Source organism: Polypterus senegalus, chromosome 2 (assembly GCF_016835505.1).
Source record: "Polypterus senegalus isolate Bchr_013 chromosome 2, ASM1683550v1, whole genome shotgun sequence".
Lineage (NCBI taxonomy): Eukaryota > Metazoa > Chordata > Cladistia > Polypteriformes > Polypteridae > Polypterus > Polypterus senegalus.
Window position 1 is genome coordinate 87,717,616 of NC_053155.1, and position 26,126 is coordinate 87,743,741.

General features: G+C 36.4%; 1 protein-coding gene across 6 annotated transcripts in view; it reads left to right on the forward strand.

Moving 5' to 3' along the window:
- The window catches only part of cep295 (centrosomal protein 295), a 124,863-nt gene that overhangs the window by 87,104 nt on the left and 11,633 nt on the right, over positions 1-26,126 (forward strand). For all 6 annotated transcript variants that reach the window (XM_039744138.1, XM_039744137.1, XM_039744139.1 and 3 more), the window contains exons 21-28: positions 2,323-2,507; positions 6,830-6,941; positions 7,385-7,539; positions 12,009-12,132; positions 12,683-12,876; positions 16,582-16,726; positions 17,887-18,377; positions 23,405-23,572. In XM_039744138.1, coding sequence (XP_039600072.1) covers positions 2,323-2,507; positions 6,830-6,941; positions 7,385-7,539; positions 12,009-12,132; positions 12,683-12,876; positions 16,582-16,726; positions 17,887-18,377; positions 23,405-23,572 — 1,574 coding nt within the window. The remainder of the gene's footprint in view (positions 1-2,322; positions 2,508-6,829; positions 6,942-7,384; positions 7,540-12,008; positions 12,133-12,682; positions 12,877-16,581; positions 16,727-17,886; positions 18,378-23,404; positions 23,573-26,126) is intronic.

The window sequence follows — 26,126 nt, forward strand, 5'->3', positions numbered from 1 at the left end:
GCTTCGGTTCTACAGGTAGTCTTGAATAAAAGTGCACTTGTTTTGTTATACTTTTACACCAACATATGTTCCTGTGTTTGAGCATGCTCAAAAAATACACGTGTAATGCCACGCAGACGTGCACGCAGACACTTCATTTCGCAAACATTGGTACGAGAATGCAGTCACTAGTACACTGCAGAGCTATAGCGCGTCTTTATGTGAAAACGGTCGTGTCAGATGGGGTTGTATGGATTGATTCTGAACGCGACTGAGAGAATGAAAAGTGAATTAAAAAAAAAAAAACAATAATAAAGCTAACCTTTAAAAGGATCATAAATTACACCGGCTGTTACAGACTGAAATCAAATGTATGCTTTTATTCTAAAATAGTAAGACTAAGAGCAGTTTACTTCTCAAAAGGGAGTAGTGCAGGTTCGAACTCGCGACCCTTTGGTTCCCAGTCGGCAGTTGAATCTATTGCACCACGGAGAAAATCATAACAAACGGGTGTCAATGTCGCATGTTAAGGCAGCTTTTGGTTTCTGCAGTTCAGTTCTATTTTTGAATAAAAGCGCAACTGTTGTGTTATATTTGTACCTTTTGTGAAAATGTTTCTTTGATATCTGGACTTCAGGCTTCGTACATTATATAGTTTATGCCTACATTTTGTCATCTTCTACTAGAATATAAAAAACATTTCTGTTTTAACAATGTGTTTACACAGATTACTGTAGAAACGGAACAGACATGAAATGCCTGTGTTCCAAACAACAATCTATTATTTCCACTTGAAAACTTCACTTCACTCCCAGATACTCAATCAAGGCAGGAGCTGAGAGAAGTTCGTGCACGTTCTAAATTGGTGGGGGGGATGGAATAGCAGGCTGTTTCTACCTTCTCTTTATCAGCACATTTAGAGGACAAAGGATGCTGGCGGAGAGGTGTGAAGGGATTTAAGAAACGATTTAAGGTGGGACGGATTTACGAATTTTTTCGTAGGCTCTGGTAATTCTAGTGTTTAAAACAGTTTTGATTGTATTAACACTGCCTGTTGATTTAAAGTACCTTTTGATAAAACAAGTTGGTTTCTGTACATTTAATATGTATTTCCTTTTACTATCTATAAAATTCACTAAGGGCAAGCCAGACAGAGAGCCACGCCCACCAACTCACAGAGCCCTGCCCGCCAACTCTAAGACCATGGGATACGCTCGACACAGCCCCGCCCGCCAACTCTAACCACCCTACCGCGTCATGGAATACGCACGACAGAGCCACGCATGCCAACTGTAACCGCCCTCCCGCGTCCAGCGTCGCTCTCAAAGCATGTGCACTGCCTGCTCATGTGCCCGCACGCAACAACTCGCCAAACACAGCCTCGCTTTCATCTGTGTAAAAGTCCATATGCACCTCTGAGCCATGTTGACTTTTCACTGCACGTAAGACAGCCACGACCGCCAACTCTAACAGAGCCCCGCCCATGGGTTAATGGCACTTTCTGTTACCAGCATTCACCGTGATGTACTGGAGTGTAAGACTATCACATCTGCTACCTCACAAACTGTCCTTATTCCCCGGTTTTCCATGACCCCATCGGATTCTAATTTGCCTTTTACTTTTACACGCAGAAAATTTCCTGTTAGATTAACGTTTGCAATGTCTATTAATAAGACACAAGGACAAACTTTCAAAAAAATATGCCTGTATCTGCCAAAGCCTGTTTTCACTTATGGACAATTGTATGTTGCTCTCTCCAGAGTTCCATCTTTTCATTCACTGACAGTTGTATCCTCAAACCCTGTTGGACAACTGTGTCTTTCAAAAAGTGTTCACTCATCAATAAATAATTATATGCAGCATATGCTACGCCGCAGGTTGGCTAGTTTAATATAATTACTTAATCACTTACATACTTTTGGTTGTAAGATAATATATAAACGAAGACTGGACTGTTGTGTGCGTTTTTTGTTTTCTTTTTAATTATATCTACTAATTAAAATCTCTTGAATTTTTGCTATCTCTTAATCATTATACTAGTATGTAAACTGCTGTACTACACTTTCCTTTATTTGCCGGTTCTGTGCAGCAAAAACGGTTTGCTTTCTTTAGATTTCTTTAGTACAATATTGATTTTATGTTTTCATGCTGTCATTTTTGAACACCAGTTTGAGATTTATTAAAAGTAAAACTAAATGCTCTTTTAGGACCAGGATTACCCACCCTTATTTTAAGAGTTTAATGCCACCACTGTATCATTTCCCATATTCTTTGCTAATCTTGATAAAAGCAAATGGCAGTATTTTTAAAGTTTTATCTTGAGTCTATTAATCTTTTTTCCAGGACTTCCAGCAACTCTGGATACTTCTGGTATGGCAAATTCTTCAGCCAGTCATCCTTATCTTGTGCCCGATTTGGACAGTAGCCAGCATTTCCAGCCCCTAAGACCAGTACTGGATATTGAAGACGAAGTTAATTTGTCACCCTCGGCACGAAGGCTGTCGGCATACTGTGGCGGTACTGTAAAGGTACCATACATTAATACATAAGTCAGTGGATCTTGAAATGTATAAACCTCTGTTTTGCTTTTATGTTTCATATCTGCAAATTAATAAATGTTAATGTAGAGCTATTAATCGTTAGTCTGTTTTATGGGCTAATTGATAGTGGAATTGGTTTTTGCCCTCATTATTTTAACCAGTAAAAATAGCAAATAAATATTCTTTGAAACAAGATAGCTTTTACATGGTTTTTAAATTGAACTGGAAAGGAGCAGCTCTGGAGCCATACATATTTATAAATATACAGCATGGAAAAAGGACTCCTATGTGTGTGGGGGTTTTATTATTTTTATTATTTAACTTTTAGATTCCATTAAACCTGTTGTTATAGCAATTAATGTTAAATTCCATTTAAAAAAAGCAAGAATTAACCTACAGTAGAGATTTGCTTATAAATATTTTTCTTGAAGAAATTGGCAATAGTCAACATTTTTAACTGAATGGTTTGGGGAGAGATTGGGTGGTTCCCTTGCAAAGACTTAATCAGGTTATAGCCTGTGGTTTTGGGAAGTCGTCCTCAGTGCATCTTAAGGTAGTTTTTCCCAGTCTACAGAGTGTCAGAGTTTAAGTGGAAAATTAATGTTTACTTTCAGTATCAAAAATTGTTGCTACTGTACTGTTTTACAATGTGGGGTTTTCTGGTACTTTTCCAGTATCGCTGTACCACGTAACCTTATCAAAAACATTATCCTGTTTTCAAGTTACTTAATGGCTTGGCCAATTTACAGTAAAACCTCAATTATCCGGTTTAACACTAGAATTACCAGAGCCTACGAAAAATCTCGTAAATCCGTCCCACCTTAAATCGCTTCTTAAAATTGTTCACAGCTCTCCACCAGCGTCTTTTGTACTCTAAATGTGCTGATAAAAATCAGGCTGCAATTAGCCAGGTATTCCATCCCCCCACCGACTTAGAACGTTCACAAACTTCTCCCAACTCATTCCTTGATTGATTTTCTGGGAGTGAAGTGGAGTTTTAGAGTGGAAATAATACATTGTTGTTTGGAACACACGCATTTCATGTCTGTTCTGTTTCTACAGTAATCTGTGTAAACACATTGTTAAAACAGAAACGTTTTTTATATTCTAGTAGTAGATGACAAAATGTAGGCATAAACTATATAATGTATGAAGCCTGAAGTCCAAATATCAAATAAATATTTTCACAGAAGGTACAAATCTAACACAACAATTGCACTTTTATTCAAAAATATAACTGCAGAAACAAAAAGCCGCCTTAACAAGTGACTTTGTCAGCCATTTATTATGACTGTCTCCGTGGCGTAATAGAATCAGCAGCCGACTGTGACTCAGAAGGTCCCGAGTTCAATCCTGCCCCACTACGAGAACGGTTTTAAGAAGTGATTTAAGGTTGGACGGATTTACGAGTTATTTCGTAGGCTCTGGTAATTCTAGTGTTAATGACCGGCGCCCGTCATCTGAATAATCAAAAATCACGGATAATCGAAAATAATTATAAAAATTCGCAAATGCTAGAATAGGTGCTGTCCAGTGAAATTCGTACCTTTCTTTTGTTGTTTTTGAAGTTTTCTTGAGAAAATCAGACGGGAGATGCTGCTTTGTGTTCTTGCAGCGCTTCAATTTTATTTACAAAAATTTTATATACTAAAATTTGAATCCGCTTCCTGCTCAAGAAAGTCTAGCAATGTTTTGGCATAATTTACCGCTTCTGCAATCGAAACTTTCTTTTCTGAAGGTTCGTCTTCAACTGCGTCATTGTTGCTTTCTTTCTGAAAATTGCATCCTTAATTGTCCATTTCTTGTAAAACTCGCGAAGATCTCCGTCTTCCAAGACTGAACGGAGTAAAGATTTTCTGTAACGACGCTTGAATGCTTCTAAGACGCCCTGGTCCATAGGTTGCTTAAGCGACGTCACGTTTGGAGGAAGATATGCAACGAAAATCTGGTCATCGCTTGTTTTCAGGACATTTTCGCTAGGATGGAAAGGTGCGTTGTCCAACAGTAACACAGCTCTTTGTGGCAAATTTTTGGAGCGTAGATGGTCTCGAACAGCAGGAACAAAATGTTTAATAAAAAAAAACAGTCTTTAAAAATCTCTCTGTTCATCTATGCTTTGGTTTGAGTGTTTTTGACGGCAAAGCCTTCCAGTACAAACCAGTCTCGTCAGCATTATAAAGTCGTTTAAATTTTGTTACGTATAGTGCTGCAGTGTCAGAATCACTGTTTAGTTTCTCACCTTGGATATAAGACTGTCTTAATTCCGTGGCAAGATATAAAACATTGCAGCCATCCTTGAGACGCAGCAAATAGTTCAGGAATCTTCATCTCACAGTGAAACCATTTCGCTTTTCAAGCAGCAATGGCCCAGATACAGGACATCCCTTGGCGCGTTTTTGCTTGAACCATTCAAACACAGTTCTGTCCAGATCGTGAAATTTTTAACCCTTTGTTGTCTTGCGCGCACTCGTCCCGTTAAATGTATCGGATGAAGTTACGAACTTGTAGAGTTCATCTTTCTTCTGAACAATATCACGCACTGTTTGATTTCCTATGTTAAATTCCGTTGAAAGCTTATCAATTGATTCCCCTTTTCAGCACATTCAACAATTTGCAGTTTCGTAGCAATTGACAAAACAACTTTTTCTTTTTGTTCCCGTACTGGACCCCGACATTTCAGCATGAACTTATGCAAAACCGCTTTCTAACCTCGAGCTGCGGACGCCAACTGAATGAACCCGGAACAAGGTGTTGCCTACACGGACCGTGCAACCCATACAAAACTTATTGACGAATGGCAGTCGTCTGAATTTGGAATGGTTTTTCATAGCAGGGGATCGCCTGGCTGGTGCACAGATGCTATACTGTACTTTCAATCCTTTTTTAGAATAATTCTCAGAAACCCATCGACAAAGAAAACTTAAGCTGTGACACACGTAGTGTACATTCCTGTAGTCGGAATTCTTGGCGGCGAAATCTTGGCAGTCTTGTGATGTCTCACACTTTTTTTTTTTTTTAAGGCGATCCCAGAAACCCAATGCACGGTTAATTGAAGACCGGAAAATCGAGGTTCCACTGTACTTATTTTGTTCACATTTGAAGTTAAAGTATTAAATACAACTTAAATAGTCGATACAGGTAGTGGAGTTTTTACAAAAATATTATTGCACAGGTACAGTTTATTGGAACAAAAAGTCGCAAGCTTGTCACGCTACAAACCAAAATAGGCATTTTTAAACTACTTCACGTTACCAGCTCAATATTGTTACAGGATTGGGTATCCTCTGTAACCCTTGGGGTTATCTGTGAAGCCCCCCCAACTACCTGTGCCCCCATGGGTTCATGTGTCCCTATGGTTCTGAACTCTCATTTCCAATTAAAATGTCAGGTATCTTGCAATCACTTGTTAAACCTGAAGTCAAATAATTCATAAGCTAGTAGACCTCTGTTCTGCCAGCTAAATCAAGGGCTTCTTCCTTTTCCTTAACGCATTGACTACCATGGTGAGGTGCTTTTTCAGATAGGATGCCCAACAGTAATATAATAGCCTTGACCATATGTACAGAGAACATTGTCTTTTAATTGCACTGAGACTGTAACCCCTGTAAACGATTGCTATGTTTAAATGTATGCAATGATAATATCAAGGTTTTAATTCCAGGTTTTATGATTTGTGTTTGAAGTTTACAGATTCTTTGTATCTGCTTTTTGGGCTTTTTTTTCCCTCCCCCCTCTCTTCCAAGATACACTCTTGCTTTCCTTCTACAACCCAAAGACGCATGTCTTAGGGAAAATTTCAAGTTGGATTTTGCCATTTTCCTGATGTTAACATGTTAGGTACTACTCGTAGTTTCTTCTTAAAATTGGGTTGAATTGATTGAATTGTATAATGGATGAATAAGGTTTGCATGAGGTAAGAAGTTAAAGCTTTAAAGAACTACCAATTTGCTTTTAAGGAAAGAAAAGAATAAAGCAGGACAAAAATTAATAAAACATAAATGGTGCAAAAGAAATATATAAACATATATGTGTGTGTGTATGTATATGTGTATATATATATATATATATATATATATATATATATATATATATATATATATAATGTGTGTGTGTATATACACAACTTAAACTTAATGTTACTATGCTATCATTTGTTTTTGTTTTTTTTCTTTCTGCTAATGTGCAAGCAAACTTTAATGGCAAAGATGTTTGCTTGGTTTGCATTTGTTGTGTTACTGAGTACACAATGCTAGTGTGCAAAAATTTGGTTACACAGGCAGTATCTTTTATTTTAAGTTATCTTTTTTTAGGAACAAGGAAATCTTGAGCTGAAGTTTTTGACAGCATCACATGAGGAAGTTGAAAAATCTAGTCTGACGTCCAGCTCAGGAAGCTTCTTGTCAAGGGAATATAATCCTGCTGGTATGTGCTTAGAATTTCCAGAATGACTTCTATTGGCTTTACAACGTTACATTTTCTGAAAACAAAACTGAAGTATGTATTTTTGGTGGTGTTTGCATGTAGGCTTAAGGAGTCACTCATACTGTAGGAAGGTCTTTGACTTTTGTCAGACTTTGACATACTTTTTTTTTTTTTTTTACACATACAATTATAATAAATTATCTTTTTTAGCAGCTTAAAGAGGTTTGCTTCTAAATAGGAATGTTTTTTTGATTTAGAACTTCTTGCCTGCTTCCATTTGTCCACTGTTCTCCATTGTGTGATAGCTAATTAAGCTACAGTATGAACATTATCCATTTACAAACTGCACAGAAATGAACTTCTTTTAAGGTTTAGTTAAGCATTGTATACTTGATACCCCTTAGTTATGCATTATAATAGTTTTTCTTCCTCTGTTTTTCTAGTATCCGCAACTCCAACAGAAGTTTCCAGTGATGAGAACACTACCCCTCAGAGCGTAAAAAACTTCATGGGGCTACAGCCTGTGATTGATATTTCTATTGCCTCATCCCCTCAGCCTGTAACACATTCACTTGGAAGCAATGCGTATAATACAGGGGTAAGACTATGGCAGCAACACAATATTTACTGTATTCTTCCACAGTGCATACAACGTGTCTAAGCCAAAAATACATAAATAATACTACGAAACGCTCACCTCTGTGTACTTGGAGGCTGATTTGATAGGGTAATATTTGTCAATTGGATTTTTCAACCTCCTACTGCTCCATTGAGTAGAATGTAAGCACAAAGTGATGGGCAGACCTTTCTCTAAAGAAAGAAATTGACTGTCCTACTTGGAAGCTTGCAGTAGGGCAGGCAAAGACTCCAAATTGGCTGTCTGCTATTTGCTAATCTGGTAAACACTAGATGTGCCAGTATTTATGTTTAGAAAAAGGTAAGATGTATTATAACATTGTTACAAAGCAAAGACTCTGCACTTGTACGTATGAGCTGGAGATTTTAAAAAAAAAAATTAAAAAAAATTTTGTAATTTGCAAAGTCTTTTATTTAGGCTCCCTGAAACTTCTCTTACTTGCTTAAAGGGAATCATCCAATACCTAAACCTATGTATGTCTACTAGGGCTGTCAAGCCAAATGTTGTTCTTTGAATAATTCAAATGTGTTACCAATAAAAATCCTGCTCAAACATCAAAACTGATCGAATAATGTAAGAGAACATCTGCTGCTATATAAACTTAGTATCCTCATCTATATTATCTCCTCACACAATTTTACACAGTATATTACTCTAAATAGGCTGTACTTTTTTTTCCTCTTTCATGTGTCTACTCCAAGCAGAATAGAATCCTATTTGTATAATTGAGTGCTTAGCTTGTTGAGTCAATTGGTATAACTGATAGCCTTCTGCCTCTTAAACATGTTCAGATCTGCTATTGGGTAACAGCATTGTGAAAGACACTCTTGCATTTGATAACTCTGATTTACTGTTGTTTTATGCTACATCTGTTAAGCATCAGAGTATGCAAACACAGGTCTTGTTTTGTCAATTAAACACAAAGGAAAGTAACTTCTATTTCTGATTTTCTTCCTATTTTTGAAGAGTCTTTTCAGTAGTGCACATTTTAGTTGCCTTTGCCAACGCACAGTTTTACACACAGTCTGTGCTACAGCTGACAACTTAACATGTGTTGCCTAAACTAAAAAGATCTAATATTATTTTGATGCATGGTAATGGTCAAAGAACAGAGTCTGTTAGTTTTGTGTATCACTCCTGCCTATAGCACCATCAAGTACTCAACTTGCTTATGGAGTTGAATTTAAGACCAGCATGCTTTGTCAATTACCAGTGGGTGTTCTTACTTTATATGCAATATTTCCATTTAGCCACTGCTCTAACTATAACCTATCTTCCATATGTTTTTTCCCTAAACATTTTAGGTATTCTTAACATAAATTGCACTAAATAAAATATTGCATTACCCAGATGGGAGTTGCTTAAAATATACAAACATTATAAAATGAGGCACAAGCAACAGGTTATGAGCATGGCTTATTGTTTACTGAACATGCTAAAGCAGGGTGACATACTATATCTATATCTATATATATATATCTATATATATATATCTATATATATATATCTATATCTCTATATCTATCTCTATCTCTATCTCTAAATATAAAAACATCATGCCTGCCTTTGAGTGAAACAACTCCACTCCCACTGTATCAGTTTTATGAGTTATATGTTGTACTTTGTTCTCTCTTTTTCAATGGTGAGAGCATGAACAAATAAGCGGCATGCTATAGGACAAAGCACACTTACTCCACTCAAACCCTGCAAGTGGTTATGGGAGCTGTGTCGCAATGTGTTCAAGGGATTCAGCAATGTTTGTGCACCAGAAAGATACTCTAGTAGCCAAACAAGGTGCAGAATGACATTAAATGTATATGAAAAGTAAAATGCTTTTCATTATTTAGTTACCTGGATCACTAATGTTAACACTGAGAAAGTTTATTTAACAAATAGATTGCATAAGTGTCTGTTGTTTTCATAACTACACTTTATCTGTTAATTTACGGTGCTTGCTTTCAACGTCCTAAATCTACTTGACCCAGTCGTGGGGAAAAATAGTCACTGTTCTATTTAAATACACTTTTTAATTTTATTTATTGTGTACTATGGTTTTGGTTATAATTTATTGATTACCATATTGTAAGGCACTCAACTGGTTTTAGCGCAGGCTGCAGGTAGTTTATTCATTTTAAATCAAAGTCACTGAGAACATTTCCTGATGTTCAACTCCTTTCCACACAGTGATGTGAAGCCTGTGGGGGAACAAGGCTTTTCTGATATAGAGTTGTGGATAACTGATTGTGGATCTATACAGCATAAAAACTAAGACTTGTATAATGTACATCATCTGGTAGTCTTTCATTGCATAGAGAATGAGAATATTTTACAAATATTAACATAAACCTGTATGCCCCTCCCATTTTTTTGCAAAAAAAAAAAAAAAGTATAACCTATGTGTTAAGTTCAGGGGAAAAAAAAAACCTGTAGTTGTGATAATTTTGGAGATAATACAGAAATTAATCAACATTTTACACTCTGCCTTCTATAAAATCTATCCAAACTATAATGCCAGTTAGTCACTGCTATTTTAACAAAACTGATTGCAAAGGGGTTGTCTGCCAGTGAAGTAATTAGGGTTGGGTGATTTGTAAAATCCGCAGATCAATTTATTTGTCTCCTTAATTAACATTGTCAATTGGCAACATTTATCCCTGGTAGCAGTACATCAGTGTGTTTAACACTACTGATATGCAGTTCCTGTAATTTTCTTTTTGGCCATAGGGTATCCTTATTTCTAATAACCACACACTGTAATGATGTTTGAAAGTACTTCATTTAATATACAAAATTATAGATGGAATTGGTGGCTAGAAAGAAATCAAAATGACAATTTAGAAATTTGTTATACTCAAAACTATTGGTGGTGAACCAAAAGGTTTTACCAAATTTGTCGACTAAGCAGGGAGGTGGTTGTTGCATAAGATTCAGAAATGAATAACCTCAGTAGTCATTTTCGTGTACACCATCCAGCAGATTACAAAAGTTTAGCAGATAGATAGACAGATACTTTATTAATCCCAAGGGGAAATTCATATAATCCAAATGCTGTTGGTATAAACATTAAAGGCTATGCTTACCAGCCATTAATTATCCGCACTTTTGGATTTGGAATAGCAGTACATGGGCACAACTATTGCACCCTTTTTTCCCCCACATTTACATGCATTAATTATTAAATCCCAAGTACCAACTTTACTGATGCAGCTGATGATCAGTTATGTCCTGGAGTTAAATTAGGTGATATGCCAGTTGGCTGTAATTTTTGGGACATATAGGACTCATTGATTGCATCATCGCATCAAAGAGACCACCCTCCTCTCCTTTCAAAGTCACTCACATTTTCACTGATTAGCTTCCCGAATGGGAGACTAATTTTAGTCTGTTGCCGAACTTATTGCAGAACACTAAATACACTGGCTTTTACTGATGGTTTTCATTTTCAGAAATCACATGTCTTCTCAGCAGAAGCTGTTGTCTTTCAAAAAATATTTTAAAAATGTAAAGTGGTACATACAGAGACTGGACAGCCAGTTGTGATCATTCAGTGGTCCAAGCAGGATTTTATCCCACCAGCATTAACTCCGTTCACACGTTCAGGCTAACCATAGCACTCTTGTGGTTTTGATGAAAGCTATAATGTTTGCAGTGTTATAATAATATGCCATTATTGACTTCTTCTTGGGCCTTTATTATCAGTGAAAATGCATGAAGCATAGAAAAATCTTCCACACCCACCATGTTGTACTCCACAACAGAGCAAGTTGTCGGGTTGCTAATTTGCAAGAGAAAATGTGACTCAAATTGTATCTGTCTTCTGAAGACACAAGTTTCCAATGTAGATACAATGCATTTGCAGTGTGTTTACAGCCTTGCTTTTGTATGATCAGCATACAACTGGCTATTGTAAACGAGTATTTACAACTTGTTTAATCACATGGTTCAATCTATAAGGTTCAAACTGTAATCAGTTGTGGATTGCCAGTGATATTCATCTCTGTCAGCACAGGCGTAGCTGTAAGAACAGTTTTGAGCAAGAAATTTAAAAACTTCTAGGTTGAATTTTCAGAATTCCCACAAGTTTATTGGTTTATGCAATTCAATGAGGTAAATGATGAAACAAACAATTTTCAATGGTTGCAGTGGACTGCTGAATTACAACTGTATCAAAACCTGATAACCTAAATTTATATTTAAAATTTACAATTTTAAGTTGCCATACCTTTTGACGTCACTCTGCATTGGATTTAGAGCTGATAATTGATGGTGACTTGTTAATTCAATTATTGATTGATTATTTACGATTCAATTAGGTTAAAAATAATGTTTTTAACAAAAGTTAAAAAGGCTACCTTCAGACTGTTTATAGAGGATGACAACTTTTTTATCTGTTTTTCTTTGTCACAGTTATTTTTATGTTTTACATACAGGGACAGAATTATTTGCAGAAAAAGATATTCTACTCTGGAAAGCTCCTTCAAACACAATCTGGTAAAGATCATTTTAAATTGGTTGACAGCCCATTGGTTAATTTTCAAGGCGAGAAAAGCTCAGGTGAGTGTTTAGAGTTAATAAAATTATTAAATATTTGATGCCTTAAGCTTGTAGGCGATGAATGGTTCTTTGGGTGAGCACATCAAGGCCAGTCTTGCACCACACTCTGAAATAAAATGTGTGCTTGCATTTTAGTAATTTTATTTTTGTTGTTGCAAATCCTAATTAACGTTACATTCTGGATTTGCAACAGTATTCCAAAACATGTAATATACACTTTTTAAAAACCTGTTCACTGCTCATCTCTTTGAAGCCTTTAGAAAGTTCCTTCATGAGCAGCCTTGCTTCTTGTTACCAAAAAAAACATCCCAGAGCTACATCTTTATTTGGAGACCTTTTAGAAATATATCGGCATTTAAACTACAAGTATTTCCATTCCAAAACGGAAGCTAAAAGACATTTTATATGATACACAAACTTCTGGTTGAATTTGACTGCTTGAGTATATGTGGTTTCAGATATGAAGTAGTATAATACAGGTCTTGCCTTGAGTCCCCACACTCAGGAATTGTGATCATTCAGTAACAAGTTATGAATCATTTCTTTACAGCACTTCCAATTGCACATGACAGCTTTGAATTTGGCATTGGCAAATTTCATTCCACGTTACTTTCATCAAAACTTGACTCAAGTCAGCATTTCCCACCTCTGCATTCAAGTTTGGATTTAGATCTTTTAACAACTGTCTCCTCTCCACATTCAGAACTACAGTGTCAAACCTGTAACCACAGCAACTCAGAAAAGGTAGAACTGTTTATGCCTTATTTCTAAAAAAATTTAATTAGTTTGTGTTTTAATTGCTTTCCATTGGTTACATATATTCTTTAAAAAATTGCTAAATATTAAAGTTGTGAAAAGAACAGCTTTATCTTCATTACAGCAGCTGAATAAATATTAAATTTGCCTATTTAATGTCTGTAAGGAAAGGAATAGCCATGTACTGTACTGAAGGGTACGTTTTATGATATGCAAGTTAAGTATTTTGTGAACACTGAAGCAGAACTTATTTACCATACTTAATGTAATATAGTTTAGTATGTGCATATACAGGTGCATCTCAATATCATCAAAAAATGTATTTATTTCAGTAATCCAATTCAAAAAGTGAAACTCGTATAGAGTGATATATTTCAAGCGTTTATTTCTTTTCACAGGTAATAAACTCAAAATCCGGTATCTCAGAAAATTAGAATATTACATAAGACCAATTTTTAAAAAAAATAATAATACTGAAATGTTGGCCTATAGAAAAGTATGTCCATGTACACACTCAATGCTTGGTCTGGGCTCCTTCTGCATGAATTACTGCATCAATGTGGCGTGGCATTAGGGTAATCGGCCTGTAGCACTGCTGAGGTTTTATGGAAGCCCAGGATGCTTTGATAGTGGCTTTCAGCTCGTCTGCATTGTTGGGTCTGGTGTCTGTCATCTTCCTCTTGACAATATCCCATAGATTCTCTGTGGGGTTTAGGTCAGGTGAGTTTGCTGGCCAATCAAACACATTGTTACCATGGTCATTAAACCAGGTATTCATACTTTTGGTAGTGTGGGCAGGTGCCAAGTCCTCCTGGAAAAATGAAATCAGCATCACCATAAAGCTTGTCAGCAGAGGGAAGCATGAAGTGCTCTAAAATTTCTTTGTAGACTGCAACGCTGACTTTGGACTTGATAAAACACAGTGGACCAACACCAGCAGATGACATGGCTCCCCAAGTCATCACTGACTGTGGAAACTTGATACTAGACCTCAAGCAACGTGGATTCTGTGCATCTCCACTTGTCCTGCAGACTCTGGGACCTTTATTTCTAAATGAAATGCAAAATTTACTTTCATCTGAAAATAGGACTTTGGACCACTTAGCAAACAGTCTAGTCCGTTTTCTCCTTAGCTCAGGTAAGACTGTTCTGACATTATCTGTGCTTTAGGAGTCACTTGACACAAGGAATGCAACAGTTGTAGCCCATGTCCTGGATACTTTTGCTTCACATTGCATTATAATCCTCTCAAGGCTGTGGTTATCCCTGTTGCTTATACAGTATACCTTTTTCTGCCACATGTTTCCTTCCACTCAACTTTGTATTTATATGCTTGGATACAGCACTCTGTGAGCAGGCAGCTTGACCTGTTGTGGCTTACCCTCCTTGTGAAGGGTGTCAGTGACTGTCTTCTGGACAACTGTCAAGTCAGCAGTCTTCCCCCTGATTGTGTGTCCTACTGAACCAGACTGAGAGACCATTTAAAGGTTCGGGAACACCTTTGCAGATGTTTTGGGTTAATTAGGTGAGTGCAGTGTGACACCATGAGTCTACAATATTGACCTTTTCCACAATATTCTAATTTTCTGCAGTACTGAATTTTGGGTTTTCATTAGCATTTTTTTTTTTTTTTTTAATCCCGAGTTTTACTCATCTGAAACAAATGTTTGACACATTGGGCTTCATGTATAAACAGTGCTTACACCTGTTTGCACACACATTTTGAGGCACGTTTTCACAGTAGCTTCACCCCATGCGTACACAAGTTTCTGCTTGGTTTTGCAAACCGGTGGAACCCAGCATTAAAGCAGTGATACTGTGTGTGGTCTCCCTTTTTTATTTATTTATTTATTTTTCCCAGATTTGCATCAATGGCGTGGGATTTATCAAATACACCAAAATTTATTGCAAATCATTTTCAAATTTTATTCACTTGATTGTAATCATCCTGTAATTACATAATCATGCACGGAATGGGCAAACTATTCCAACTACAATAGCTACTTTAGCGTTGTTAGAAGACATTGCAAATGGAAGAATTAGAAGAGTGCGTAGTAGATGATAACGACTGGCCTCTAAGTCAGTTTGGATTTCCAAAAGCAGACTGAGGAATTGTGCTCTACCTGCTCCTTTGCAAGTTCTGTCCACTCTTGGGTTTTTAGCCACAGGAGCATTTCAACTTGAACTTACTGACTGATTTGGTATTTCACAAACATTACTGAATTACACCATGCCATCTGTATGAGATGGTATTATCCATTTGTCATCCAGATATATGATTTCCTTAATCTTAGGTTGAACTGGCAAACATGAAAGTGCAATTCACAGCAATGTTCGGTTTTCCAAATGTAATCAGAGTGGTCAGCTGCACGCACATTGCTATTGCAATGACACTTGACAAGTTGTATCAGCCAGGGATGAATCCCCAAAAGAATAAGCTGGTAATACTTCATCTATAGCAGGAGAACTTGTAAAATTTGCAACTTCACACAGTTGCAGGTGCTTTTTCCAACAAGTGAGGTTAAAACCAAACCGTGCAAAGGATAGCAAGTCACCGTAAAGAGCAGAGAATCTATCCGTGATGGCGCTCGGCACCAACACTATACTATAAAGACATCTTCAGAGAATGAATTTGCTTATGTAAATAGAAAGCATTTCCACTCTAGTAATGTTGCTCTATAGTCCACAAAAGTGTTGCATTGTGCAAGCTTGTAGCGTGCTGCATAATGTGGCACACAATCGTGGCATCCCTGTATCAGAAGAGATGCGGTATGATGAACCTGACACACCAAATGATCAGCCAAATCAGATAGCGTTACAACCTCACTTTGTAGTTAGCTGCATGTAAAAACAGGTGATAAGATGCAGCTTTTTATTTTTTTAACCAATTCATTTAATTTGTTGTCCGTATGAAAAAGTACAGCCCTTACATTCCTTAGTTCATTGTCCACATCTCTTACAGCATCCACTGTTGTATTTTGTGACTTCAGAGCAGTGTCCATCAGCACAAAGCCAGAAAATTCCCCACTGGTTTCCAAAGCAGAGGTGTGTTAGCAGCCAGTGCTTGGTACAACAGTACAATCACTACGTGGATTAGTTTCCTCGGCACGGGGGTCAGCTTTTGTAATATTGTCTGAAACAGAATAAACAGACAGGGCTGCTACTCGCTTTTTCACATCAACTTTCTGACCTTTTTTTTTTTTTTTTTAACTTTCAAGTGTCTCTGCCACTATGTATCATTCCATAACCTCCTTTTGTTACTTATACCCACTTCTTACTCCAACAAAAAGTAAGTTTTTCCTTGCCTCCACTGAAATTCTTTTTTTCACATGCTTTTGCCTTTGTCTTTTGCACAAATACTGAATGGAAGGGGTTTATTTATATTGAACTGCATATTCAAATATGTGAAATTCTGGAAGTAGTCGGGGTGGGGCTGTAGGTGAGTGCACGTGAGTTGAATTTCACGTTCACTGGGATTTATAAAGGGGAAGTGCATGGAACCTGGCAAACGTACAGTTTTATGCATCTGAATTTTTTTGGTGTGTATGCGCATTTCAGATTTTGTCTGTATGTCATGTTTTAGTTTGAATTCAACGCACACCATTATACATGATGCCCCTTGTGTGTTTTGAAAACTGGTTTGTTCCCAGGTTTTGCCTACATCTTTTGTTCATAACAACTGTCGTATTTTAGGCTCCAAGCATCTCCGTTTCAGAACATTTCTTGAATTCAACTGTTAAGAATGGAGAAGTAGGAACAGTACCTGCAAGCTTTGATTTAGAGGTCCAGGAAGATACCAGACCAGCAGTGAATAATACAGATGATGGTGCAAGTTCTGGTAATTCTATTTTAATTCTGTTGATTTAGAATTCATGTGAAAGCAGTCTGTCTTGATTTGTTTTTAAAGTATATTGCCAAAGTTAAACTTTTGGTATTGCTTCTGTATGTTAACACAGCCAAAATTAGATCTACAATAGGACTGATCTTTGCTGTAATTTTATCATCCATTAATATACTTACAGACCATCACTGTCATGCTACATGTGCTATCACTGCTTTCATCACAGTTTTAGATTTTGTAGCAATAAATACTTCATTGTCTTCAATAATGCAGTAGTATCAACAAATTCAGCATTTTCAAATGTGAATAGCACCATTGTCAGCAATATTAACTGTGCATCTTTCTGCATTGAATGAATTTGTTAATTATTTGACCATTAAACTAACCTGCCTTGTGGTTTTGTGTTGTAGCAGTATCAGGCTACCTAGAGTATCTAGTTATTATGGCAGTTTAAAACACCTTTATAAAGTTTATTTTGATATGTACACATCATATAGGCCAGTTTATTTTGTAATTGTTTTAGGGTTGCCACATGTACCAAGATAATAGTTTTTTATGAAATTTAACCATACATCTGATATATTCAGAGAATAAATGTGAGGATGATGTCTCCAGTGTATTTATTATTCCTTGTGCTCAGTCTGATGTGTCACCTTTACTAATTGCAGTATGCTTGCTAACCAAGGTTGTGGTGTTAAAGCAGTTGTTAGTCACAGCTAATTTACATATCATCCATGGAAACTATTTTTATTTCTGATCTCACACGATAAATAAAGTTTACAAAAATTGAAGCTTTTTATTTGGTCTTTTGAACACAACTTAAAGTAATAGTCACTCTTTTGGGTGATTGTCATATGATTCTGGTCTCAAGTTTTTGTGCTTTTTTTTTTTTTTATTATTATTTATTAACCAGAAGGAATGTCACCAAACAAAAATTAAAGATGGTAAGATAGCTGTGTTGCAACTTTTTGGTGTAGAATGCACATTTTTAATCATTCCAATCTGGATCTCTGTGTATATTGACCAGAAGTTCTGTTTGCTTTATGTTTGACATGTTTTATATGGCTTCAAAACTAAACACTGTCAATTCTATGATAATGTTGCCAGAAATGTAACTTGTCTTAACTTTTTTTTTCTTTTGTTCTCTTCTTTTTAAGGTCTGCTTTCTGAAAGTTTATATCCTGTCCAGATTGACTCCTGTAGCAGTGAAGAAACTCTCCCTGTTAGTCTGCCAAGCTCCTTGTCCTGTGTAACAACAACCACCATGGGCTCAAGCCAGCTTAGTGGAGACATACTTGTGTCCTGTACCAGTGATACTGCTATTCAGAGTACAGTCAAAGATGAGTGTCTGCAGTGTGATGAAGAGTGTTTACAACTTTCTGAAACTTCTGTAGAACAAATGCGAAGTGAAAGTGTAGAAAATTTGCCTGAGATCCAGGAATCATTTTATCAGCTTGATGCAACACATTCTGCAGTTTGTGGCTCAGATCTTATTGAGACCCATTGTACAGATCTGCCGTGTTCACCCAAGATTCCAGCTACTGCATGGAATACATCTCAAGAAATAGCTCGGCTGGAATCCTTTCCACGTTCCAGCATGTTGGAGTCCATAAGTATGCCCAAAGAAAAAAACATCATTCCAATATGGGTAAGTATAAATCACCCCACATTTTTGAGATGTGTTATAGAGTGTGTCTTTTCTCCCACACCTTCTCCCTTAACATGTCATAAATTGTAGTAAGTGATTACTAATTTGAATAGGAAATTGTACATTTTGTTAAAAATCTTGCCAACATCTTCAGGTGGGGGTTAAATGAACCTCCCTATCTTGCTCTGGTGCATAATCTTTTGTGGTAAAAAGTATAGTTTTCAAAACTTTTTTTATCCCCAAATCTCAATCTCATCTATAACTCTGATTACACTAGTATTTAGATTGGTTAATTTTAGGTTCTAACCATACCACTTTAAAACTTCCTGAGACTTCTTTCACTGGTATTTTGTCTGCTTACACTCTGGCTAACTCATAATCAGAAGGGTACTTCATCAATTCACTCTACTCAACTATGCTGGAAAAGCATGTCAGTGATTGTCAGCATTGTCTACCGCTTTTCACATCAGCATAATACAACTTGTATCCCTACACATCCTAGTTTGCACACCATGGTTGCTAGTCTGAAGTATCTACTGCTAGACTGGACTGCTAGTGCAATGATGTATTTTGGTCTTCCTTCTGCACCTAATGTGATCTGTTCAAAACTGCTGCTTGTTGAGCTTATTCGTTTGCCACATTCATTTGCAGTAATGCCACATATAGGGTTTTCGTATTTTCTTTTTTTTAACCCATTATATTCCACGGGGTTTATGGCATTATTGCACCTAAATTACATATTCATAATTGATCGGCTGCTATTCTGCTTATGTAATAAATGAGCTGTAAATGAGTAAAGGATAGTGAGAATAACACTCCAGTTATTTTAAGTCTTTATTTGAGTAAAAACTTTTTTTATTTTTATTCTTCCAACCCATATCAACTAAAACACTTAAGTTTTACACTATATAATACACGTTCACATGTACAACTGCAAGGTGGTATGTTCCTGTTACAGTAGGTCCTCAGGTTAAGAGCATCTGACTTGTGGACAACTCATGAGAACAGACTGTCAATGCATATTATATTACAAATCTGAGTTAAATACTGTACAATGATTCATCATCATAAATGCACACACTATATTGTGACACTCATGAAAACATTGTAACCATGCATCAAGTGTAAATATGATGCAAGTGCTGGTGATGCATCAAAGAAAAGGAAAACAATCATGATTGGAAAATAAAGTGGAAATAATAAAGCAATCCAAAAAAGGTCAAATACATTAGACTACAGTTAGTCAATGATCTGAACAATTTTAAATGGTAAAGTGAGAATAATGAAGCGTGAAAAAGGCCCAATGATAGCCATAGTTAATGTTATGCAATGCAATGGATGAATTATTAATTTGGAAAGGCTATTGATAATTTGGTTAGATGATCAAAATCAGTGTAATATTTCTATAGCCTTACTAATGCAAGAAAAGGCTTGAAGCCCTTTTCAGTGATTTTTAAAAGCTGCATGTTTAGCAAGTGAAGGAGATTGTAATTAATTTTTTTTGTATGGGTTGTTTTAATCATTTTAAAATGAGGACTGACCTATAAAATATGAAAGAAAGTCACAAGTGCTACAAGTGAATTTACTGCAATTTTGAAAAAAAATAGTGGAGGGAGGTTATTTGTCAGACCAAATATTTAATGTAGACAAGACTGGCTTATTTTGGAAAGAATGTCTGAATGGACACTTAGAAAGACGGATGTGCACTAGGACATAAGGCGTATAAGGACAGGCTAACATTATTGCTTGGAAGTAACACATTTGGGTATTTCAAGCTCAAGTCTTTGGCAGTTTATCATGTCCTAAATCTGAGGGCACTTTGCTAAATCATTAAGGTACCTCTTCCCGTTATTTGAAAGGCAAATGAAAAGGATTTGGTTACAACCGCCATCTTTGAAGATTGGTTCTTGAACTATTTTGTCCCTGCTATTTAATGTTATTGCTTGAAAAAAAATTCATTTCAAGATTCTCCTTGTGCTTTACAACACGCCCAGACATTCAAACACTTTACATTAGGGTGATGGTCATCTAAAGGTCGTATTTTTACCCCTCAAACCACATCACTGCCTCACCCAATGGATTAAGGAGTCACCATAGCTTCCTTAAGGACTGTTATTTATGGTGTACCTTCTCACAATCATTTACGGCTACTCAAGCTGATGTGATGGGTTTAAGGGAGTTTTGGTGGACTTATAACTATGTTTACATCAAAAATATTGCTAAATCCTGTGATGAAGTGAAGCAGTTGGATGTGAAAGGAGTTTGAAGTGACAAGATTTTCCAGGGTTTATAGCTTACAATAGTGCTGAATCCAGGCACAGTGTGGTTGATATTAGCAATAAACTGCACTTAGACATCTGTGAAATTGATATTGTAGAAGTGCTAAACTCCCATGCTGAAGAACTGGCCAGTGAAAACCTTATAGAACTGCATTAGCTGATGATAGCATTTGAGGAAGAGGAATGGTACCAAAAACAAAAAACCTCCAGAAATGAAAATGTTTTTGACAAATCAGTTAGCTGAAGCCTTTTGTTTCATTCAGATGGATATGGCAAAGTTAGAAGAGCAAGATCCTAATACAGAGAGGTTCATCGTAATTTTTCATAGTTAGCAAGGGCTTCAGCTGCAACAAGGCCATTTATGACAAGTAAAGGAATAACTCAAAAAAAAAAACTTCCTTGATGCCAACTTCAAGAAATTCACTCCAGTTGTGACCTCCATCCTCTCCAGCAGCAGAATCAAGCACAAGCTTTCCTGTATCTGGTCCTTCCTCTCCAATACCAAGCCCATCATTTTCAGCAGTTCTTGCCATCATTTTCCCCTGTATCATCTAGTTACTAATATTGTATTGTTACCTCACAAATGCCTGTTCTGGTTTGTAAGACATCAATAAACCAACACACTCACATTCATTCTCTCTCTCTCACTCTCTCTCCAGTAAGTACCATATTAATTTTATTACTGTATTATACAAACACTTTCAAATTCACCAAATTACCTTAAGTGTTTAACATGCATAGAAAAGTAAACTGTATACTAAAACAAGCATTTGACTTATTTTTCACTAAATAAGAACCCTATGTACCTGTTCTAACTTACCTACAAATTGAATTTAAAGACAGACTTAGGAACAGATCTCATTCATCACTTGGAGTGCCTGTACTATTGAAATTGGAATAGCAATGCTCAGAAAACTAAGACAGGTAGAACATGAAACTTCTCTGACAGATGTTTGTGGGTAACTGTGCATAAAAATGAGCTGTCACCTAAGCATTTTATTACTTGTCTTTTATATACAGCTGTAGCATGTGATATGAATGACCATTCATAGAGAACTACAAATCAACAGAATGCTGTGTATCTTAGCTATCGCATGGTAATGTGCCTTTCACAAAATGTGGCTCAACTTAGGTAGAATCTTTAATAAAGGCAGATTCACTCTGCTGTAATGCACTTCTCCCCTTGGCATACATGTGTGCAATTTGCATATTGTACTAATGAAAGAGCAGACAATATTAAGAAGATACACTTTGGTATATAAAAATACCATTGTTGCTTTTGATTGATTTGAGGGTTTATTGCAACATACTCATACGACTTTGAAATATTGTGGAGCTTTGGTGATGGGACTCCTTGTGCATAAATGGTTACTCATATGTCTTTTCTATGTAGATCCAGATTCTTGAGTGGGAATCTGTGCCCTTAGGCAAGGATTCAGATTTTTATATTTTATTTATTTTTATATTTTATTTTGTTTGTTTTTTGGGGCTTGAAGCTATATAAACTTGCAAGCTTGCGACAGTGAAAGGACTCAAGTGAAAACTTTGGAATTTACACTCCCGGTTAATAGTAAAGGTCAGGTTGACCACAGAAGGTTTTGCCCGGAGGATTAATTCTTGATCACTTTTTAGTAGCAGTTTCCCAATGGGGATATTAAATCCTGTTTTACTTTCAAACATCAGGTAAACATACGTGTAAATGTGGATAACATCACCTTTCTGTCAGTAAAAGACTTTATAACTGAGTATATAGTGTCTGTTGGAGGCTTTTGTGGTCTTGCATGTCCTTTGTTTGTAAATAGTTTTACGTGTGATGTGTGTGCATGTTGGCTTTGGCAATGTTTTTCGTTGGTGTTTACAGTAGAAGTATGCTTCAAAAAATGTCTATTACCAAAGCATATTGTTTCAGTCATTGGGCTTATCTGTTAGTGGCTCCAATTCCACACACCCGAACCCCCACCCCCAATGTATACTTGTTACTAATTTTTAATCCCTCGGATCAGAATGGCAAATAATGCATTAGAATGCAACATCCACAGGGCTTGAATTTGATTTCTTTTAAATCTCACAAAGTTTAACTTAATAAAGCTGGAAGGCAAAAACACTTTCAGTAATTGAGATTTGATGGGAAGATAAATTGTTTTTTTAATACAGCATTCCTTCTCTGATTGCAATGGATATGTCTACGGGTGTCCATTTAAATCATCTATCCATTATCTAACAGGATTTTGTTCGGGGTTGTGGGGAACAGTTGTCTATTTCATTTCCACTTGGCAGAAGAAAGGAACAAATCTGTTTGCTATAACATTCAAATATATCCCGGTAAGTTAGATGATATTTTGGAGAGTGTTACTATTACTACTAAAGAATTATACAAAACTTTATGGGGACGTCATCCAAACTACTGCAATCTTTACTTTTTTTTTTTTTTTGATACTTTCGATTTTCCTTATTCCTTTATCTCTAACCTATTCTGCATATGTATCACAGGACTTGCTTCCAAAGATTGTAAGTATGACGTGACTTGACCGTCTCCCGGTATGTGAAAGTGTCTCTGTCTCTCTTCAAAAGATCATGTCTCATCGCAGGAAAAAAGTCTTCTCTCATCGCAAGATTTTTTTTTTTTTTTTATAATAGAGATAGATATATAGTATCTATTGTATATTGTCTTGCCAATATTCTTTTAGTCCTTTTCAGTTTTGAATCATTAAATCGATTTTTTGAGGTTGATGTTTCTTGTCCTTTCAGGAAACAGACTCTGGGGCAGGGATCCTGGAGGAGCCTGAATTAACATTTGTAAGCCTTGATGAAACCATCCTGCTGGAACAGAATAGTCTTCAAGCAGAAAATGCAGAAGACAATGGCAGTATACCCGGAAATCTGAGCAAAGGGTCTCTGTTGGTGCATTCACCTAAGGTATGCAGCTAGATAACCTTATTTCATATGTTTAACAACAAGAATCTTCATTACTAGTGAAATGCTGATTTTTTTTTTTTTCATGCTATTTGGCACTTTTTTTTAAGTCATAATAAATGTTTTAGTAAAAAGTATTCTTTCATCTACTGTTCATATTCCCTGTAATGTTCTTCTGTCAACTTTTTGCTTCATATGGCAACTTGTTTATATTATCTGAGAGAAGAAATACTTTCTAGTATTTTATAAAATATGCATGATATTTTTTATCAGCTTACATTTATGTCCCTTGGGTTCTTATTGAAAACATTAATGCAGTAGCTAGCACTTACTTCGTCACCTGTAGTAGTTTAAAAATGTATGCAAGTAGTCCTTGACTTAATGACGTATGCATCTTACAACAATTTGACTTACGGCTGCTACTGTGTTTCACGGAAATACAACCGTTTTTGTCACGCCAGCTCTGTATGCCGTGACTCATTCATCTTTATCTCAATTTATTATTTGCAGCAGTTTCAACCTAGTTCAGATTAGTTCAAGACAATTGATCTCGACATAAAAATGAAGGTGATCAAGAAGTATGAGGGAGGAAAGAAATAGAATGTGATCGTATGTGACTTTAAGTTATCCCATCGTAACAGGCGTTCACCACACGTGTTGTACTGCTGCGCACTGGCTTTGAATCCGGTTAACCTCTGAAGCTTCTGTATTATCACTCAAGACATGTTGCTTTGTGCAAACTGCCACGAAGGGGTAATGAAACCCCTTTATCTGTTAATGTTTTTATTAACAGGCTGAAATATTAAAACAGAAAATATATGAATGCTCAAACTCTGCTGGTACAGTTCCTCCTCTCACAGTTAACCCAGTGAATACTGGGTGAGGCTCACGCTGATGACGTAACATAACCCAGGCAAAGAAAGGATTCGTGAAGCTATTAAAGCTGCGGCACCCATGCAAGCAAGAGTAATAACTAAACAAAATATTGTAAAAAAAATTTACATTAAAAGAATCTACACAATGTGCTAAGAAGGATGGTTAAAAAAGGGATATAAAACAAAAAATATGACTTAAGGTACTTCTTATGCAGTACTATATATACGGTCAGGTTTGAATACATATGCCAGTCTATCTTATGTCCAGATTGAATTACGACCAGTCCTTTGAACCAAATGTGATCCTAAGTAGACGACTATACAGGATCATGTCAGTGTGGTGAGATGTGATAATGGTCCTTGGTGGTGTCTTAGTTTTAATTAAAAAAATAATAGGCATGGTGTTGGGCGTATGTGCTTGTCATGGGGTGAATGAGCGGCCCCAGAGTGTTGATGACATAATTGGTGGAGCATGCTTTCACACGCAGATGCGTGCAGTTTGGCCAGTTCCCACCTTAGCACTCTGGGAGTACATGATTGGGCACCTGTGCCCACTGAAGTATAAAAATAAAAGATGCTTGAGCAGAGAGAGAGAAAAAAGGTGTGGATCCGGTGGAACAGGTTAAAGTGAAGGAAGTATCTGAATCAGTAACATGTAGATGTAAGACTGTGGAGGCTAGTGGTCAGTAGACAGCACTCACGGGGCTGGGTCACTTCTTTTGAATGCCATGGGGCTGGATCTGGTTCAAGGTTGTACTGTGTGTGTTGGCAAACATCCTTCCTGACTGAGCAGACTCCTATCGGGTAAGCAGCAGAGGCATGATTTAAGTGGTGCATGTCATGGCTCATTGTGAGTTTTAGAGAAGATTCTATCTGTGTTTTAATCTTGAGGATTTAACTATTTGGATTATATGCACCAGTGATGACAACAACAAACATATTTTGATTTCCTTGAACATTATGTTAATAAAAGGCATAATCCTCGTTTGCACCTTATTCTCACTTGTTTGCTCTTGCTTGTGCCCACTGTATTCTAAGATTTGCATTATTTATTTATAATGCTGTCACTGTAACCATAATGTCACACATGTGAACTTCTGTTTGTACAAAAAAAAATGTAATCAATTTTTAATGCATTAACCCCTTAACATTCCCCCACCCAAACCCACAATCTCTTTCATGATCTTACGGATGAAACCTGAAACCACTTAACAAGGCAATTATTTAGAGAGTCTATATGGTACGGATGTTTCGTTTGCATTTTTAGAGCCATTGTCCTGTTACATAAAACTGTTTTTGCATTTGTGGTCCAAAAACACACACAAACTGCTATATAATAATTTGTTCAAAGCTCGTTTTAAATTATTTACCAAAAAATATTTTTTTTATGTTACTTACTCCAGGTAGTTTGTAGTGATTTCGGGGGAAGATATTTAATCTCATAATTTCATGCTGTATGGAGAGAAGGTTTATGGTATAATAGAAGCCAATTGTGACCAGTGCTGAACATCTGCAAACGATGTGAAAAATAATCCATAGGAAAAAAAATACCTCATGTTACTCATGTGGCATAATCCACATATTAGTTATCCAGCTGAATGCTGAAAATATGCAGAACACTTGCTTTTTTTTTTGTGTTTAACCTTTTTTTAATTTTTTAATTATGGAGTAATCAGTTCATG